Source organism: Podarcis liolepis (genome assembly GCF_965112155.1).
Source record: "Podarcis liolepis genome assembly, chromosome: 15".
NCBI lineage: Eukaryota > Metazoa > Chordata > Lepidosauria > Squamata > Lacertidae > Podarcis > Podarcis liolepis.
Window position 1 is genome coordinate 13280351 of NC_139566.1, and position 19883 is coordinate 13300233.

General features: G+C 48.2%; 1 protein-coding gene across 2 annotated transcripts in view; it reads right to left on the reverse strand.

Moving 5' to 3' along the window:
- Positions 1–16665, reverse strand: part of PLCB3 (phospholipase C beta 3) — a 71710-nt gene extending 55045 nt beyond the window's left edge. Inside the window, exon 1 of one of the 2 annotated variants that reach the window (XM_083477508.1) lies at positions 16508–16665. In XM_083477508.1, the coding sequence (XP_083333634.1) occupies positions 16508–16606 (99 nt within the window). In that variant the 5' untranslated portion in view covers positions 16607–16665. The remainder of the gene's footprint in view (positions 1–16507) is intronic. The other variant, XM_083477507.1, reaches the window with a different exon arrangement.
- Positions 16666–19883: the final 3218 nt, after the last annotated feature.

The following is a 19883-nucleotide window of genomic DNA, read 5'->3' on the forward strand; positions in this document are numbered from 1 at the left end:
GAGAGAGAACAGTCAATACTCTTCCACCAAGCCATAGATGACAACTTTCCCAAAACTGTTTATTATATGTTGATCTCCTCTGTTTTGTGCAACTCACAGGGGTCTCCCACTCAAGGAACGGATCCAGTACACAACTGCCAGCTTCGGAGATTTGCCAGCTGTGTGCCAGGAGCCATCAGGCAGTGCTTTTAAACAACAGCAACCTATTGCTTGTGAAATTTATATAATCCACCTGGCCCCAGGATGGCAGACAATTAAAAAAAAACCCTCCAACTTTAACATCTTGAGAATCGTCTTTAAAACAATTCAGAAACAGTCGCAAACGGGGAAAGATCTTTACATAAAAGGCTTGTTGGATGAGGAAGGTCTTCAGGAGGCACCAGCAAAACCACCTGCCCAATATTTAGCAGGAGAGAATTCCAAAGGTTAGGTGCCAAAACCCTAAAGGCCCAATTCCTACATTCTGTGGAATGGACCTCCTAATGAGATGGCATTTGCAAGGCATAATGATCAACTAGGTTTGTAAGGGATGGAAGTTCGGCAACAGTGGTCCACACACTGATAACCTTCAAGCCTGATTGCTGTAATGTGCTTTACCTGGGGCTGCCCTTGAATTCAGCTCGGAAGCCACAACCAATGTCAAAGGGCCAACATACAGTTCATTTAATTTTATTTAACAGAATCCCTGCTCCTGCCAACCTAGCAGTTCGAAAGCATGTCAACATAGTAGATAAATAGGTACCGCTCCAGTGGGAAGGTAAACAGCATTTCCGTGCGCTGCTCTGGCTCGCCATAAGTGGCTTAGTCATGCTGGCCACATGACCTGGAAGCTGTACACCAGCTCCCTCGGCTAGTAACGCGAGATGAGCGTGGCAACCCCATAAGTCGTCCGCGACTGGACCTAACAGTCAGGGTCCCTTTACCTTTACCTTTATATATTGCTTAATCACTGAAACCTCTAAGCAGCTTGCCTACAATATGAATATACCATGAAAATCACTGATAAAAACCAAGTATTAAAAACAAGCTCACCTTAAACCACTTTTTGAAAAACAGACGGTTTAAAAATACGGATTATTAACTAATGATGATGATGCAGTAAAACAGATGTCTACATGTCTGGGGAGGCTTTCTTGAACAAAAAAGGCTTTTAGCAAGTGCCAAAAAATTGTACAGGCAACGGCTAATTTACATGTGTCCAATGGATGCTGACTGCGCACACACACATTGCGCCAAACACAGAAGTGACATTTAAAATGGCAAAAATGGGACGAAAAAGGCACAAAACCAGCTCTTAGCTATCCCACAAGCCTTTGCACCAACCGTTGAGGCCTGTGGAGAGTTGGGAGTTTGAGCAAGTAGGTTTGGAGGGAGTGCTGCTGTTTTTTAAAGGGCGTTTCAACAGTTTCCAGAGGTTTAGAAGGTGTCTGCAGGCTTTTCCAATGGTGCTTCAAATGTAGGCGATTTCATGTAAATGCGCAATGCCTTGGAACCATAGGCGCCGACTCCATGGGGCTTGAGGGGGCCCGAGCCCCCTCAAAAATTCGTTTGGGGGGGCTCAGCCCCCCCAATAATCTCGGGCGGCGGTGGGCGCGTCCGCAGCTTTTATAGGGCGCCCGGCGCGCACCAGCTCGATAACGGGCACCGGCGCGGCGGGGGGCGCCGGGCCGGGGGAGGGGGGCGGCCGGCCTGTCTCCTTGGCAACCCCATTGAGCAGCGCCGGCTCCCCCGGGAGGGCCATCCCCCCGCGCCGCCGATCGCCAACACCGCCGACGCTGTGGCTGCCCGAGCCCGAGCCTGAGCCCGAGCCCGACTCGGAGCCCGAGCCCGAGCCTGAGCCCGAGCCCGACCCGGAGCCCGAGCCCGAGCCCAAGCCCGTCAGTCAGGAAGGAAGGAAGGAGAAATGGGGAGGGAGACGAGGGAGGAAAATTGCGCGCAGGGTGAAGAAAGGAGAAGGGCGAACGAGACGAGCTTCCAACCCAAAAAAGGGCTGGAAGACTGGGAGGATGCAGGATCGGGAAAGAAAGCGACGCCTTCCCCGCCCGCGACGTCGCCCGCTTGTCATTGGCAGCGCAGCGGGCGCCCAGAGGGGCTGGGCACCGGCGCAGGGCCGCTCCGCAGCCGCAGAGGACAGCTGCGCGGCTAGCAAGGTGTGCCGCGTAGAGCGCGGCCCTTGTGTGGCCCGGTGGCCAGGCAAGCTCGGGCGGGGACCCCCATGCAAATCTAAGACGGGAGAAGAGGGCAGAGCAAAGGGGGTCCCTTCCCCAACCTCCGGCTCTGAGACTTCCCTGAGCCCCAGAAAAGCGAAAGGGTTTTCTCTTCTTCTTTTTTTATAAATATTAAGTTTTCAAATACAAAGTTAGAAACATACATTGAGGGAAAAAGTAAAAGAACAAGAAAAAGAAAAAAAGAAAAAGAAGAAAAGAAAACCAACCATTCAACACATTTTTTATATAACTAACTGGACTTCCTCGCATCTCCCTTACCCTGCATTCTTTATAATAAAGATATCAGCAAATTATTACCTTGTTTCGTACCTTATTTTGTACTTTTCAAATACTATACCTCTAAATTTAACATACTTTTCATCAGTTACTTATATCTTAAATTAAACATAGTATCACCTTAGATTTTGACCTTTTCTTACTTAAAATATAATTTCCTGTTTCCCAAATCTAATTGCTGAAGCTATAGTTTCCGAATCGTGTAAATTTTTAACATTCATACAACTTATATTGTTTTTGTAAATAGTCCTTAAATTTTTTCCAGTCCTCTTCCGTTGTTTCTTCTCCCAAATCTCGGATTCTGCCAGTCATTTCAGCCAGTTCCATGTAGTCCATCAATTGCGTCTGCCACTCTTCCAGTGTGGGCAAATCTTGTGTCTTCCAATATTTTGCGATAAGTATTCTTGCTGCTGTAGTTGCATACATAAAGAAAGTTCTATCCTTCTTTAACACTTTCTGGCCAACAATGCCCAAGAGGAAGGCCTCTGGTTTCTTGGGAAAGGTATACTTAAATACCTTTTTAAACTCATTATAGATCATTTCCCAGAAGGCCTTCACTTTTGGACAAGTCCACCAGAGGTGAAAGAATGTCCCTTCAGCCTCCTTACATTTCCAACATTTATTATCAGACAGGTGATATATTTTTGCAAGCTTGACTGGGGTCATGTACCACCTATAAATCATTTTCATAATATTTTCCTTCAAGGCATTACATGCCGTGAATTTCATTCCGGTGGTCCATAACCTTTCCCAGTCCTCAAACATGATGTTATACCCAATATCCTGAGCCCATTTTATCATGGCTGATTTGACTGTCTCATCCTGAGTGATTTTCTCTTCAACCTGCCCTCCATCCTCTTGCAGAAAACTCTTTGCCTGCCCTGCCCTGCCCGTATCTCGTTTTTGCTTTTTAATTCCACACATGCACCCTTCGGACTTCGTGGCAATCGGGCGCGCGGGTGCGTTTCCTAAGAGAGTGAGGACCCCCGCCTCCTCCCCACCTGCTCCCTCGCCAGCCAGCCAGCCGCGCGCCCTAGCCGGAGAGCCCCGGCCGTCCCCGTCGCGCAATCGGCTGGATCTCCCTTCAGCAGGCCGTGCTCACAACTCGGCCCAGGGACCCCCAGCAGCGGATCTCCGGCTCAGCTGAAGAATCCGGCAACAAGCCCCCTCCTCCCCAATCGCTCCGCCGAAATACGCTCCAAAACCCCCCAGATAGGCCGCCGGCCGCCAAGTCTAGTGGCGCCCTGAGCGAGGGTCTCTCCCCAACACCGCCACCTCGAACTGCGTTCTCCCGGCTACCCGAGCGAACCAGCGGCAGGACCCCGGTATGGGCCCCCCCAATATTTTTTATAAGTCGGCGCCCCTGCTTGGAACATAACTGCCACATAAACTGGAAGTTGCCTGTACAGCGAGGGCAGTTGCTTTTGGGGGTAACCCACAGATAATGCCTCTGCTGCAAGTGTTGCAGTGGCTGCCAATTTGCTTCTGAGCTGGATTCAGAATTTGACTACTGGTACCTATATGGATCTGAACCAAACTGCCTCACCCACTACACCCCACCCCAGTCAGGTAAAGATGTTCATTGTCGGAGGCACTAGGCCCCTGAATACCAGCTGCTGAGAACCACATGAGGCGAGTATGCTGCACTTTAGGGCGTCCCATAGGGACATCTGGCTGGCCACTGCGAGGGAAGAGGATTCTGCGCTACAGAAGCCTTTGGTCTGATCCAGCAGCCGGGTTCCTCCTCCTCCTCCTCCTCTTCTTCTTTGAATTTAAATACCGCCCTGTACCTGGGGGTCTCAGGGCGGTTCACAGAATAAAATCAAAATACAAAACCACAAAATACAAAATAAAAATTAGAACAACCCAATAGCTCCCTCCCACACACAAAAAAGCCACATTTTAAAAGGGCATAGGATGTTAATCAGATCAACCAAACGCCTGGTTAAAAAGGAATGTTTTTGCCTGGTGCCTAAGGGTGTATAATGAAGGCACCATGCGAACTTCCCTGGGGAGAGCATTCCACAGGGGGCCACTGCAGAGAAGGCGTGTTCTTGTGTTGCCACTCTCCGGACCTCTCTAGGAAGCGGCACACAAAGAAGGGCCTCCGAAGATGATCTCAGAGTCCGGGTAGGTTCATATGGAAAAAGGTGGCCCTTAAGGTATTGCGGTCCTGAGCCGTTTAAGGCTTTATAGGTCAAAACGAGCAGTTTGAATTGGGCCTGGAAACTAATTGGTATCCAGTGCAGTCGGACCAGGATCAGTGTAATATGCTCAAACCGTCTTGCTCCGGTGAGCAACCTGGCCGCTGAATTCTGCACCAGCTGAAGTTTCTGAACCACCTTCAGAGGAGTTCCTAACGTTCTTAAGATCTGCTGATGGTGCCACACACCCTTGCAAGAAAGCATGTTGCGACTCGAACATGTGCCTTGCACTCCCAGTTCTCTGGAATTCTCTTCCCTTAGTAGTCAGGCAAGCCCCAACACTGCACAGTTTTCAATGGTGGTTGAAAACTTTTCTCTCCAGCTTTCTCAATTTAGTCATCTTTAAATGATCATTGATTCATTAATTGCCTTCTAAACAATCATTGCAAAGCGACGTACAATTTTTTAAAAAGCATGCAAACAGCAGGTGCGGGTTTTGGTTTTTTTCAAATAAAAACTAAAACCATATAAAATTGCCGTGTCTAAGATCCATTTATTCAGCTGGGAAAGCCAGCCGCAACAAAAATTACTTCAATTGTTTCCAGAAAGTGCAGAAAGTGCCTCAAGAGGAATGCTATTCCACAGAGCAGAGGCTGTCCCAATGAAAGCCTGATATAGAGTCATATAATTAAAGAGCTGGAAGGGACGCCAAGGGTCATCTAGTCCAACCCCCCAGCAATGCAGGAATCACAGCTGAGGAATCCCTGACAGATGGCAATCCAAGCTCTGTTTGGAAACCTCCAGTGAAAGAGGGTCCACCACTTTCTGATGGAGTTCTTTCCACCGTCAAATGGCTCTTACCGTCAGAAAGAGGCAGAAATTCAACATGTGTAGCTTTTCCTGGCACAGGGGTGCAGATGCTGAACACCTGCCCGTTGTTGCAACTGTTACAGGCACAGGATCTGTGTCAGAGGGGAGTAAGGCACAAACCCTACCAATGTGATCCCCACTGACTCTCCCTGCCATGGGTAACTCCATTCCAAAACAATTTGAGTTGGAATCATGAAGTATCTACTTGTAGAGCAGTTTTAGACAAGCGTAAGATTTCAGGCCCCAAGGAATCTTGGGAACGGTTGAGGCCTTAGCAGTTTTTGTAAGAGAGGCCCAAGCCCTCTGAGACACCAACTTCCGAGGGAGAAGGGGGGCGCCGATGTCACGCACATGGCGTTGAGATGTCGGGAGGAGCCACTGGCAGAGCCAAACGCAGTGGCAGCACAGGTTCAATGGCCGGCAGCTCTATCTCCTACTGCTGCTGCTGCCGCCGCTGGCTGCAGTCTGCTTCCCCACTCCTTCCCCTCTGTGGCAGGAGGAGGAGAAGGAGCCGGCCACAGAATCTGGGTCATGCTCAGCTCCACACTTGGCCTCCTCTGCCTCCTTTAAACATGGGGGGGTCCAGCCCTCTCCCCCAAAATATTGGGGGCCCCCAAAGGGCTCGGTCCCTAGGAGTTGGAGGCCCTGCCTCTCACGGTAGTGCCCAGTGTGCAGCAGCTGTGAAAAAGGCAAATTCCATGCTAGGACTCATTAGGAAAGGAGCTGAAAATATAAATTGCCAGTTTCATAGTGCCATCATACAAATCTATGGCACAGCCACATTTGGGGGTTCCATTCCAGTCACCTCACCTGAAAAAATGGATATGGCAGGTTCAGGAAAGGGCAACCTAAACTGAAACTGGTCTTTATACAACTTTATTTCTTTGGTTGTCCCTCCCAGAGAATCCTGGGAAATAAGAAAATGATCAGGGGGTGTAGCAACTCCCCTGTGAAGGAAAGGTTACTATATTTGGGGCTTTTCAGTTTAGAAAAAAAGGCAAGGAGACATGATTGAGGTGTATACAGTAATGCACAGTGTAGAGAAAGCGGACAAGGAAAAAATTTTCTCTCTCTTGTGTAACACTCGAAGGAAGCATTTCTTCACACAGCGCAAAGTTAAAATTATGGAATTTGCTCCCACCTGAGGTAATGATGGCCAACAACTCAAGTAGGCTTTAAAGGGGGATTTAAACAGTTTCCTCATTGTGAGACTTGAAGCTACAAGAAACCATCCTGTGGAATGCCTGTCAGTCAGATGTCAAAGAGATAAACAACTATACCTACGACTTTCCAGAGACATCTGAAGGCAGTCCTGTATTGGGAAGGTTTTAATATTTGATGTCTCGTTATACAGTGGTACCTCGGTTTAAGAACAGTCTGATCAGACACCGGCGGCAGGAGGCCTCATTAAGGAAGGCATACCTCAGTTTAAGAACAGTTTTGGTTTAAGAATGGACTTCCGGAACAGATTAAGTTCGTAAACCGAGGTACCACTGTATTTTTATATTCTGTTGGAAGCCACCTAGAGTGACTGGGGCAACCCAGTCAGATTGGTGGGCTACAAATAAATTTTATTATTATTATTATTATTATTATTATTATTATTATTACACAAATTAATGAAGGCTAAGGGAATGTTCTGCCTTTGTTGCATTCATTGTCAGAGGCAGTATGTCTCTGAACACCGACTTCTGGAAATCCCAAGTAGGGAAAGTGCTGTTGAACCCAGGCCTTGCTAGCAGGCTTCCCACTACGGCATTTGAGTGGCGAGGCTCGAAGGGAGTTTCATTTGTTGATGTTAATTCGTTAATTCTGTTTCTGTCTGAAAAACCAATAAAATGTGTGTGTTTTTGAAAAAGACAGAGGTCACCAGCAGGCTTGAGGAAACCCTGTGGTGTGCTGAAGTACAAAATAATCCTTATAGACACAAACACACCTAGAGATGGAAAGCCCCCAAACATCTTAGTGATGACTGACCATGTTCAGTGGCCACAGAATAGCGACTGACTTCAGGGGGTGGGAGAAGAGAAAACCAGACCTGGAGGCTGCCTAGCAAGAGAAACCCACAATAGGTACATTTGAAGCTGCCTTATACTAAGTCAGATGGCTGGTCTATCAAGCTCAGTATTGTCCTCACACTGACTGGAAGCATCTCTCCAGGTTTTTCAGGCAAGGGGTCTTTCCCAGCCATACCCAGGAGTGAACCTGGGACCTTGTGCATGGAATGCAGGTGCTCAACAGCCAAACTATGGTTGCTCCCCTAAAAACAGAGATGCTAGTCCTCATGGTTCTCAACAAACAGCCGTTTTAAATAGGAACATAGGCAGCTGCCTCATGCAGAGTCAGGCCACTGGGTCTGTCTAGCACAGAGTGGAAACAGCTCTCCGAGATTTCAGACAAGGGACTCTCCCAGCCCTACCTGAAGATGCCAGGGATTTCACCCGAGATCGTTGGCATGCAAGGAAAGTGCTCTACCACTGAGGTATGGCCTTTCCCAAACATTTTACTGTGACATGTTATCGTAGGCCCCGCTTGTGACTATTAAATTCAGCCTGTAAATCTTTCAGTCTTTAACTTAGACCCACCCAGCTTGGGGGGAAAGGTTCTCTCACTACCATCATCCAAGCTCTTTAGGGACTCCATCCTCACCCCCACTTGCCCTCAGTCCTTTTAATACCTTTTATCAACACACAGCTCACATCCCCACTCAATACCTGAAATTAGCCTCGGAAGCGGAGGTGTGTAAGGGACAGCTTAGGAAATGGAGGAGAACGAGCCGACCACTCATCTGCAAAAACACTTAATAGGGTTCATTAGGATCTGCACAATAAGCTCAGGTCTCCAGCCAAACAGCAGGAAAGAGCCCACGCCCAGATCCGACGGCTTTCAAAGCAGGAACGCTCCAAAGGAGACCCCCTAAGACTTGCACAGGAAAGTAAAGCGGCCTGGGAAAAGTGGAGTGAATCAGGCTTGGCGTCAGCACCAGGCATTTTCTGGCAGCTGCCAAGAGCCCCCTGGCACCAGCTGGACCCCCTCTGCCGCCCTCCTCCTCTAGTTTACAATTTGTCTTGGGCTGTATCCATGTTAGCCCTCCTCAGAGTAGAGCCACTGAAATCAATAACCAGGACTAAGCTCAAGTCCATTCATTCCAATGGGTCTTCTCCGAGTAGGACTTAGTTAGATACCACAGGGGTAGCGGATGTAGTGCCCTCCAATTTAGTTGTTGAACGACAACATTATCCCCTAACTGTAGGCCAAACTGAGCGGGGCTGATGGGAGTTTGAGTCCAGCAACCTCTAAGAGAGCTTCCCCTGATTCACTGAGAGGCAGGCAGCTGCCATTGTAAATGTGTAGCATGGCATTGTGGGAAACCTAATGTAGCAGGTACCTCGCCATCAGGCTTTCCCTCCAACATCAATTTATTTAAGTTTCCGGGGTGGGGGATATGAATTCTATAAACAAACAACAAATAAATAAATCCCCCTTAGCTACTGGCCATCACAGTATCCTGCAGCAGCTAATTCCATAGGTTAACGATGCACAACTCCTGTATCCACACCACCATACATTGAAAGCCCAATTATACCACTTAAGGCTTAAGCAGTCATGTCTTCCCCCAGAGAACCCTGGGAACTGTAGGTTGCGCCTCAGAGAGCTATAATTCCCACCCCCCCTTAACAAATGACAGTTCCCAGGATGCTTTGGGGGAAGCCATGTGCTCTACATGTATGGTGTGAATATGACCTATGTGAAGAAACACTTCCTTTCGCCTTTGCTCATTCAACTTCCTTACACAACCCACAGTTCTGAGGGAAAGCAGAGGGACCTCTCTCTCTCTCACTCACTTTCTTCACACCATGTATAACGTTATAAGTCTTAATTACGTCGATTATGTCTCCCTAGACTAGATTAGGAAACCTCTAGCCTTCCAGATGTTGATAAGACCCCTCTTATCATCCCTGGGCGTTAGCTACGCTGACTGGGGCTGACGGGAGTTGGGAGCCCACCTGGAAGCTTACAGCTGAAGTTCTAAGCTAAAAAGTTCAAACATCTCTCGAACTTTCCTAATATAGAGGAGTTGCTTCAGCCACCCTGATCATTTCAACTGCACTCTCTGCTACTTTCTGCAGCTCTGTGATATCCTTTTTTGAGACTGGTTAGTCAGAACCATACATAGTATTCAAACAGTCTTGCGCCATATATTTATTGGGAAGCTTTACGAAACTGGCAGGTCTGCTTTCAGATAGCTTGCCTAAGAATCTCCAGCAAGGAATCTCTCCTTGTTGGTGCTGACACACAAAGCAGGTTGATGTTTTCATAGAGTTATCCAGCACAACCCCAGGATCTCCCTTTTCTAGTTAGCCTCTACCAGTTCGGAACAAACCGGTTTATATGTTTATATATGAAACCCTTTACGCTTACTTACACTAAACCCCAATTGCCGTTTTTGTTGGCTGTTCGTCCAGTGGAGATATTTGTAGTCTGCTCAGATTGTCACCATCCTGAATAGTTTGCTGTCACTCACAAACTTGGCTAGCTCACTGCTCACCCCTGACTCAAGATCACTTATGAATGTTAAACAGCACCAGACCCAGCTCCCTCCCCACGACCGTGAGAAATGTATACTTATCCCTACAATTTATTCTTTAAGCAAATAACAATCCATTAAGGCAATGCACAAAAGTTTACTAAAAATTCTTTGGCCAGAGATTCTGTCAAAAGGTTTTTGGAAATCTAGGGAAGTTAGTACAAGGTTGCCAAGAATGCCTTTCTCTTTGCAAAAGCCGTGCTGATTCTTCCTCAGCAAGGCTTATCGTTCAACATTCTTTACCATTCTAGCTTTAATCATGCTTTCTACCAATTCTCATGGGACAGACATTAAGCTAAGAGGCATCATTTCTGCATCCCTTTTCAAAAAAATAGTGTCGTGCTCAGCTATGCCCTAATCATCCAGTAAAAAACATTGTTTTTGTTAGACCAGCAATTTCACATTCGAGTTCTTAAATAAGTCTTGGGCAGACGCACTGACTCATAAACCTCGAGCCCTGGATTCAAATCCCGCTACTTAGCCATGAAGTTCAGTGGGAGATTTGACTTAACCTACCTCACAGGGTTCTTGCAATAATAAAGTGGTAAAGGGAGGAAAACCCCAACCCTGTATATGCTCTGAGCTCTTTGCAGGGTAGAATGATAATCTAATAAAAACATATTGAATCAAGGTTCCTCACACACATCACCAAGCCTCCTCCATTTTTAAAAGACTGCTTACACACCATACATTTAAAGCCCACCCTCCCCCACCCCCAATAATCCTGGGAACTGTATTTCACCTCTCACAGAGCTATGGTTCTTAGCACCCTTAGCCAACTACAGTTCCCAATAATCCTGCAGGCCAAAAATGTGTGTTAAATGTACAGTAAGAATGCGGCCCAACTGTGTAAATACAAACAGGGTAACCTGCATTTTGCTGTGCCAGCTTGCAAAGATTTGATTAAAATTGGAATGCACACAAAATCCTATTTTCCCTGTCAAAGATTTTATTTCACTGCATTACGCTCCACACTACACAGAAGCAACTATGAAGTTCCTACCCACCACCCCACACTTTGCCTTTGTCATCTGAAAGGATTTGGCTGTTCTCAGTGCACCCTCTGAAACTCACCCCCCCATCCATGGCATCACAGGGCTGTGGGAATCCCCCTTAGGCCCTGTATTAGTGGGGTTGGGGGGGAGCTCACAAGACAGGAATTTTAATAGAGACCATATGCACTCCCATTGGTCAGCACGCTAAATACCCAGAGACCCTGAAACTCTGTCTGGAGATGAAAAGGAAATGGGGGTGGGCACTGGAGGCCGGGAGCTGGTTCCGGACACTGCAAAGGACTCCAGAGCGGGGGCCATTTCCAAGCAGCTCTGTAACAGAATGCCCCCCTCCTGCAAATCTTACATCACCCACCCACACAGAGAGCCCTTCCCTCATCAGCTGCCCTCTGGACTGTTATCTCCGTGGGAACACTGAACGGGAATCATTGTTCCAGGCTCTCCCACTTATGATAAGGAAACCGCTGTAAAAATGAGAACCTGGGCGGAGGCTAAGTCAGTCAGGGATCGTATCTAATGCTCACACATTGATATTTCTGGGGCAGGGTGAGGAGAGATAGAGGGTGGAAAGGCAAAACACAAGGCATCCCCCCCAAAATAACCCAAAACGTTTAAATGTCAATATCGCCATCGCATGCCAGCAGCGATTTCAAGGGTACTTAAGAGAAGCAAAGGGCACCCTGATATCAGGATAATGCAGGAGGAAGAATGAGGGGTACTCAAGATGAGCTCTTCGTTTGCTGGAAAGTGGAAGCACACAAAACCCCATTCAGATTGCCCTGTCTAATCCTACAAGCCCCAGTGAAGCCACCCATCTGTATGAACCTGTTGCACCCCTCAGGATATGTCAATCAGGAGAGCAAGAGACTCTTGAAGTCAAGGTCGTGGGTTCGAATCCCATGTTGGGCAAAAGAATCCTGCATTGCAGAAGTTGGGCTAGATTACTGCCTGGTCCTCTCCAACTCTACTATTCTATGATTCTATTAAACTACAGGTTGTCTCCAATATGTTACTCCTATTCAGAGTAGACCCACTAAACTCAATCCACATGATTAACTGGGGACCATTAATTTCAATGGCTCTACTCTAAGGAGAATGACTCTCTTCCTCTTTCCTAGCAAACATGGAGATTCCCTCCGCAACATAGACACGTGTGTTCCCCCCCCCCATTTTATCCTCACAATAGCCCTGTGAGGCAGGCTCAGCTGACAAAGAGCAAAGAGAGATTGAGGCAATTGCTACCACTCTCCCCCCAGGGAAATTAACTGACCTGGGAAATTATCCGTTTTTGAGAGCTGTTTTGAAAGGAAACGGATGGGAAGGGGGAAATTAGGCGCAATTTGCTGCTTGACATTCTGGCCCCGCAGATCTGGGCTGGGATACTGGAGAATGAGGAGAATTAAGATCAGAACCAGACAGGGGAGGGAAGAAGGGAAAGTATTCCCTGTTTCCCCATGTTGTTTGCAATGTTGGCTGGGCAGATGAGCTCTCCATCTTCGACCATTCCAGGCAAGAAACAGGATTCCCCAGAGAGAGGATTTGTCCTCACAGCTGTTTGAGAAGCATTTCTGAGGCGAAAGGAGGGTGGGGGAAGAGGGCCATTGGGGGGTGTCATTTGGCAGACACCTCAGAAACATGTTTCCTCAGGCTGTGCAAATAGTCATTAGATTCACATCCTTGGGTAAAAAAAAAAGGCGGGGAGAGAAAGTAGCAAACTATCAGAGTGTGGGGCATAGAAGAAATATGGACAGTTGAGGGTTGCAAAATCCCTTGCTTTCCCTCACACATATATCACACACGCACACGCATGCACCTCTCTCAAACCAGGCCCATTTGACACGTCTTGCCTCCAAAAAGCCTGCCACCCTCCCAGCACCAATGTGGCCTGGCACAGGATGCCACAAATCACTAGGCCCACATACCCCACCCCACACGCTCGATGAATTGGCCACATTTTAGAAGAGATCTTCTGGGCGGGGAGCAGAGACTGGGTGAGATTGTGGGTGTTTGCAGGAATTTTTCCAGCAAGGAGGAATAAAACAATGAAAGCAGGAAGATTCCTCGCCCCAAAATGAAAATATTGTCTGTATATTTTGCCTCCTATCTCAGGTTCTATGAATGCTAAAAACCTGACTCTTTGGAAAAAAGAAAAGAAAACTGAGAATATGGTTCCTCACCAGGAGGGAACTTCACCCTTCCCCACCCCAGAGTGAACACCCACAGATAAGACACAAAACTGTGAGCGTGTTTACACACAAACCACAAACCAGTGTCAGAGATTTCTTGTTAACACCAAACTTTCACCCAGTTTTCCTCTAACAGAAGAAGACAGACTGCCCCATCCATGCTCACCCTCCCCGTAATATTCTGACACAGGAGTCTGGGGTGTGTATACAAAATACACACACATGTGCACAAAGAGAAAATGTCACTTTGCGTGTACTGGAGCTTCCCTTAGCATTTTTCCTTAACAGTTTCAACCAGGACAAGTCCTGAATTCCTTCCCTTAAGTTCTGAATCTTCTCTGCTAAGGGGTGATTGCCTGCCCCCCACTATCTCCCCCCCTCTCCCTGACACAAAAATCCCCTTTGATCAATGTGAGGGGCCCAGCCCATTGATCTAGCTTGTATGTCTTTTTTTTCTTGCCTAAGGCTCTGGGCTTCCTTTTTTGGGGTTGGATAGAGCAAAAGGAAGGAAGGATAAGAGGGCTGTTGTCATAGTGCTTAGATTGTGAAACCCCCAGCAGGGCCGAAGGAGGGAAAGTAAGGGGGGGCAGAAGTCAGAAGAAGCTTGTTCCTGCCCCCCAGTAACCAAGGCCCCAAGGGAATGGAGGAAATAATCAAGGATTTCTTATTTCTGCCCCACAATCACTGGGCCCCACTGAAGTGATCCAGTGGGTCCCTTCGCTGTAAACACCCAAAGCCCCATTCAGGCTGATCTGCCAAATCCATCCCCACAATTCAAATGCCACCCATCTACTCATTCTAGGTTCCACATATAATATTTATTGGTTTTTAACCTCACTCTTCCACCAAGGGCCTCGGCCTCTCCCTCCCTTCCAGTTCTTCCAAAGCAACTATACTCTATTCCGAACTTAAAAATGGAAAGCATAATGCTGGTGGTCAACAAAAGAGGTTCAAAGACTGTCTCAAGGCAATTTTTTAAAAATGTAGTATAAACACCAACAATTGGGAAACGCCTGCGAGCGCTCCAGTTGGAGAGCAGCCTTTACCAAAGGTGTCATGGGCTTTGAAGACATTCGAACTCAGGACGCACGGGAGAAACGTGCTAAGAGGAAGGAACGCTTGGCAAACAAATCCACACCGTGATCAACTCCCACCTGGAAACCAATGTCCCCACTGTGGAAGGATGTGTGGATCCAGAATTGGCCTCCACAGTCACTGATGGACTCATTGTTAAAACCGTGTTTATGGAAGACAATCTTACTCAGCTACAAGTGATCACCAAAGAAGAAGATGATGATAAACTCTCCCCACACCCGACACCATCTGCCCATATCCAAGACAGTCCCAAACTCATAGAGCTTCAGAGACTGCCTCTGCTTCAATTTTGGGTCTAAGTGGTTCATTGGGGCAGGCCTGTATGCATCTGCCGCAAGAATGCACCCCACTGATAGCACCCCATGAGAATACACACACGCCAAAGGCTTAGCCAGCCCCCTTGCGGGCAGATTCCCCTATAGAGAACACCCTTGTCCCATAGAGAGCCCCTGTGAATTGCAGTACAGTACACAACCTCTTTTTTTATAATAAAAAACACTTCATGTTCATAAAATGTACACACACCAAAATCAACATTCGGGGCACATGGGAGCATAAATGCACCGGAAACTAAATGGGGGCGGGTGGGCTGGGGGAGAGACAGGGATAGGGGGCTGGCAGTCAACAGAGGGTCCAACAAAGCCTCCCTCTTTTTACAAACACTGAGAAAAAGTTGGAAATGTTGGAAGGAGGGGGGGGCGGAAATGCTTCTTGTCTCCCTAGATACCACCCAGCGCATTGCACATTTAAAGAAAAAAATCCTTCCGGCGCAAGGAAGGCAAAAAGATATCTCGATTTGAAGACTTAGGGAGGTTAAAGTTCCTGAAAAAGCGAAAAAAGGGCAAGGAGGGGTCTGTCTCCAGAAAGAGTCAGGCTAACAGGAGAAAAAGAGAGAAAGCAGGAAGAGTGGGAGGGAGAAGGCATCAACTCCACCCAGTGTCTTGACAGCTCAGGGCAAGGGAGCCTTGGAGAGGTCAGGCTTGGGGGCAAGGGGGACAGGGGAGGGTCAAGCTGAAGTTTGGAAGTGGAAGTTGGAGGACTGTGTTGGAGATATGCTCTAAGGGGGCTTCAAGGAGAGGAAAAGGCAGCTGGGGGGCCCACCGAGAAGGTCTTTTCCAAGGAAAGGTGGCTCTACTAAAGGAAGAGATAGGGTGGGGTGAAACAAACAAGTCAGAGGGGACCCCCCCCGTGTTGTCTCCAACCCCTTCCCAGGTTGTTGCTCTGCTGTGAATTGTGGTTGAGTGTATGTGTGTCAAGAAATAGAAGCCAAAAATAAATAAATAGCAGAATTAGGGACTGGGAAGGGGGCTTCCCAAGACGGATGGAGAAAGGAAATACTCTTTCAAGGAAGTGGGGGGGGGTCCCCACTTAATACAGAGAGCTTTTTTCTCTCCTTTGGGAAGGGGCATCCCTATGCAAACCATGGGGGAGCTGCAGATAAGTGAAAAGAGAGGGGGATTTGTTTCTGCAACAAAGTTTGCACGAAGCCGCCAAAAAAATAAATGAATAAAATAAAACTCAAATGTAAAGAATTGGGGAGTTTGCAAAGGAATGGAATTTAGGAGTGTCATAGGAGATAAGGGGGGAAAGAGGCGGAGAGTAATGTAGAGAGGGAGTCAAAAGGGAGGTCTAAAGTGTAGGAAGACAGAGGAATAATATATTTCTCTCTACAAGAAGGGAACCCCCAGTAAATAAAACAGTGGGGTGTAAAGATACAGACAGGGGACAAGATCGCTTCCCAGAAAGGATCCGCTGCCCCACAAAAAAACCCAGAGGCAGCAGCAGAATAAGAGAAGGGGGAAAGCAGGGGAAATGGACAAACTACCAAATCTTTACTTTTGGAAGTCAGGGGGTTCCCCCAAAAGTAAACCAATGGGGTACACGGGCATGGAAACAGACTGTTGCGCAGAACAGACCGACAATCTGAAGCGAGGGGATAAGTGAGGGAACGGGGGCTTCGGGTGGCCCACGCACCCACCCCACTGAAAAGGGGATCCTCTCTTAAGATCAAAGCAAGCCTGCAGAAGGGAGGGTGGCTATTTTGCAAGAAAAGTTTGCAACGCAAGGAAGGGGGAGATGTGGGCTCGTCCCGCCCTCCGAGACTCACCTCGTCCCATTTGATGAACTTGCTGCCTTTCATCAGGGTCTCCGGGACCTTCAGGGGCTCCAGCTGGAGCGCGTGGACCTCCGGGCGCGCCCCGGCCATGGCTGCGGCGCTCCTGGCCCGGGACCCCCGCTGCCCGTGCGGAACCGCCGCCGCTGCCTCTCCCTGGGCGGGGACTGCGCGCAGGGGTGGGACCGGCCCGGGAGAAGGCGCTTAAAGAGACCGCCCGGTTCCTTCTTGGAGGGAAGCGGAGGAAGGAGGAGCTGCGTGGCGGGGCTGGGGGCGAGGACTCCGGCGCGCAGTGCTCCGAGCGCGCGTAAGCCCCGCGGGGATGGTGGCGAGGGTTTACTTCTGGAGAAACCTGCCCGGGAAAGTAGGCCGTGCGGTGCAGTGGTTAGAGAAGCTCCAGATGTTGTTAAGACTCCAACTCCCGTCATCCCTGGCCAGTGTCCATGCTGGCAGGGGGCTGATGGGAGTTGGAGTCCCAACAACATAAACTTATGGTCTGTGTATGTGGTTTGGGAGCTGCACGGTCAAGGGGAAAACAATGCTGTCCAAGGTTGTAAAGACTGCGGAGAGAATAATTGGGTGCACTTTTCCCACCTTGGATCAAATCTATGCTTCCAGGTGCCATAAGAAAGCTGCAGAGATAGTGCAGGATAGTGCGCACCCCAGAAATGATCTCTTTCAGCTTCTGCCTTCTGGAAGAAGGTACAGTGGTACCTTGGGTTACCTACGCTTCAGGTTACAGACTCCACTAACCCAGAAATAGTGCTTCAGGTTAAGAACTTTGCTTCAGGTTGAGAACAGAAATCGTGCTCCGGCGGCGCGGCAGCAGCAGGAGGCCCCATTAGCTAAAGTAGTGCTTCAGGTTAAGAACAGTTTCAGGTTAGGTACGGACCTCCGGAACAAATTAAGTACTTAACCCAAGGTACCACTGTACAGGGTTATAAAGACTAGAACTAGCCGCCTGAGAAACACTTTCTATTCAAATGCAATTTTGGTTTTAAACGCAGAGTAAGGTACAGTGGTACCTCTAGTTATGTACTTAATTCATTACGGAGGTCCGTCCTTAACCTGAAACTGTTCTTAACCTGAAGCACCACTTTAGCTAATGGGGTCTCCTGCTGCCGCTGCGCCACAGGAGCATGATTTCTGTTCTCATCCTGAAGCAAAGTTCTTAACCCTAGGTATTATTTCTGGGTTAGCAGAGTCTGTAACCTGAATCGTATGTTACCTGAAGCGTATATAACTCGAGGTACCACTGTAGTCTCTATGTGAGTATATTGTATTCAGTTATGGGGTATCAGAGTTTTTAGGGGCTAACCAGGCTGGGATAGCTGGCTTGTTGGTTTTTGAATGTCTGATGTAGATTTTTCGATTTCGTTGTTCTGTATGGGACAATGACAATAAGGATTATCGTATCGTAAGGGAGCCCGCCCGCTCCCCCACTTCTGGGTTTAGGGTGTTGGATTCAGATCGGGGGAGACCCGGGTTCAGTTTGTGTGTCCCGCCAGCCACAAACAGGAGAGGAGAGTGTCCCCACAGGCACGCTGTGAAAACAGGAAGCTGGACTAGATGAGCCATTGGCCTGATCCAGCAGGTTCATTTTCTCTTCTCATTTCTTACGTCGAGGCCAAACAGCTTCTTCTGGAAGGCTCACATTTTTTCCCACCTAGCAGCAAATTGGTCCTCTGAGGTAGACTGCCCCTGTGGCTGGAGGCTCTACTTAGCTTCCACCGCTAATAGCAGACCAATTCTCTCCATCCTATGATCAGTTCACTGTGGAAGTGTGGACCTGGGAGAGCCCAGGGTTCAAATCCCCGCTTGGCCATAAAGCAGACTGGATGGGCTTGGGGACAGTCACTGCCCAGGGTTGTTGTGTGGGGATTAAATGAGGAGGGGGAGAAGCATGCAAGCCACCTTCAGCTCCTTGGAGAAAAGAAGACAGGATATTAATTCAATCTATTATTATTATTATCTCTTTTGCTCTCAGCCAAGCCTACCTCATAGGGTTGTTGGGAGGATAAAATCCACGCATGTATTCTGAGAACATTTAAATTCCATCTAGGGCAGGGGTCTGCAACCTTTAAGACAAAAAGAGCCACTTGGACCCGTTTCCGAAGGGGGGGAAAAAACTGGGAGCCGCAAAACTCGTCATTATGAAAATAACTTTTTTTGTCACTTTTTTATTCTTTCTTTGTTTGACCCCTCAGAATTACTCCTCCTCATAGAAATAAACGTTTAATTAACAAGTTACCTTTCTGTGTGTGTGTGTGTGTGTGTGTGTGTGTGTGTGTGTGTGTGTTCTTCACTCCCCTTCAAAACAGTGACCAGCGTACATGCCCCCTTTCAATGCAGTGACCAGCGTACATGCCCCTTACAATGTAGCGGGTGGGCGGGCGGGAAGGTGACGTCGGGACGGTGCGTGACTAACGCACGCACCACCCCCATGCGACGTCACAGCCAGTACAGCGCCCGCCACAGTGGGGAGTGTCGGGGTGCACAATGCGCCTCCTCCCCTCGCTAGTATCCGCCCCGGAGCCGCGGCAAAGGTGTAAAAGAGCCACATGCGGCTCTGGAGCCGCGGGTTGCAGACCCCTGATCTAGGGCCATGCTGCCAAAACAGTAGACACTTAATCCATCAACCACTTTTCAGGATTTCTGAAATCCCAGACCTGTGACACGGGTCTCTCTTGAGGAACTGTATCTTTGTCCTTCCAAGGTGGTTCCCTACTTCTGTTCTAAAGGTTGCAGAAAAGATTGGGGGAAGTCTTGCACCCATTTTATAGATTATGGGAAAGGGAGAGTCCTGGGGTGGCAATTCTTATGCTGCCGGATGTTGGGTAGTGGTAGTCAAGGAACAGCAAATGCGGAAAGTGCTTCAAGGCACTGAGGCTGGCTGTATATACATTTAAAGCACACCCTCAAAAAAAAAAGGATACGGTACTAGTTTGTTCGAGAAGCTTCCTCAAGGATATCCCTTTGTCCCCATCTGCACTATTTCAAGCCGTTTCATTGCACTTTAAACAGTCATGGCTTCCCTCACCAAATCTGGGAACTGTAGTTTGTTAAGGGTGCTGGGAGTTGTTAAGAGAGAGCCCCATTCCCCTCACAGAGCTACAATTCCCAAAGTTCCCTGGGAAGAAGGATTATTGAGTATTAAACCACTCTGGGAATTGTAACCCATTCAGGGGAAATAGTGATGTATGGAAGTGAGAGCTGGACCATCAAGAAGGCTGATCGCTGAAGAATTGATGCTTTTGAATTATGGTGCTGGAGGAGACTCTTGAGAGTCCCATGGACTGCAAGAAGATCAAACCTCTCCATTCTGAAGGAAATCAGCCCTGAGTGCTCACTGGAAGGACAGATCCTGAAG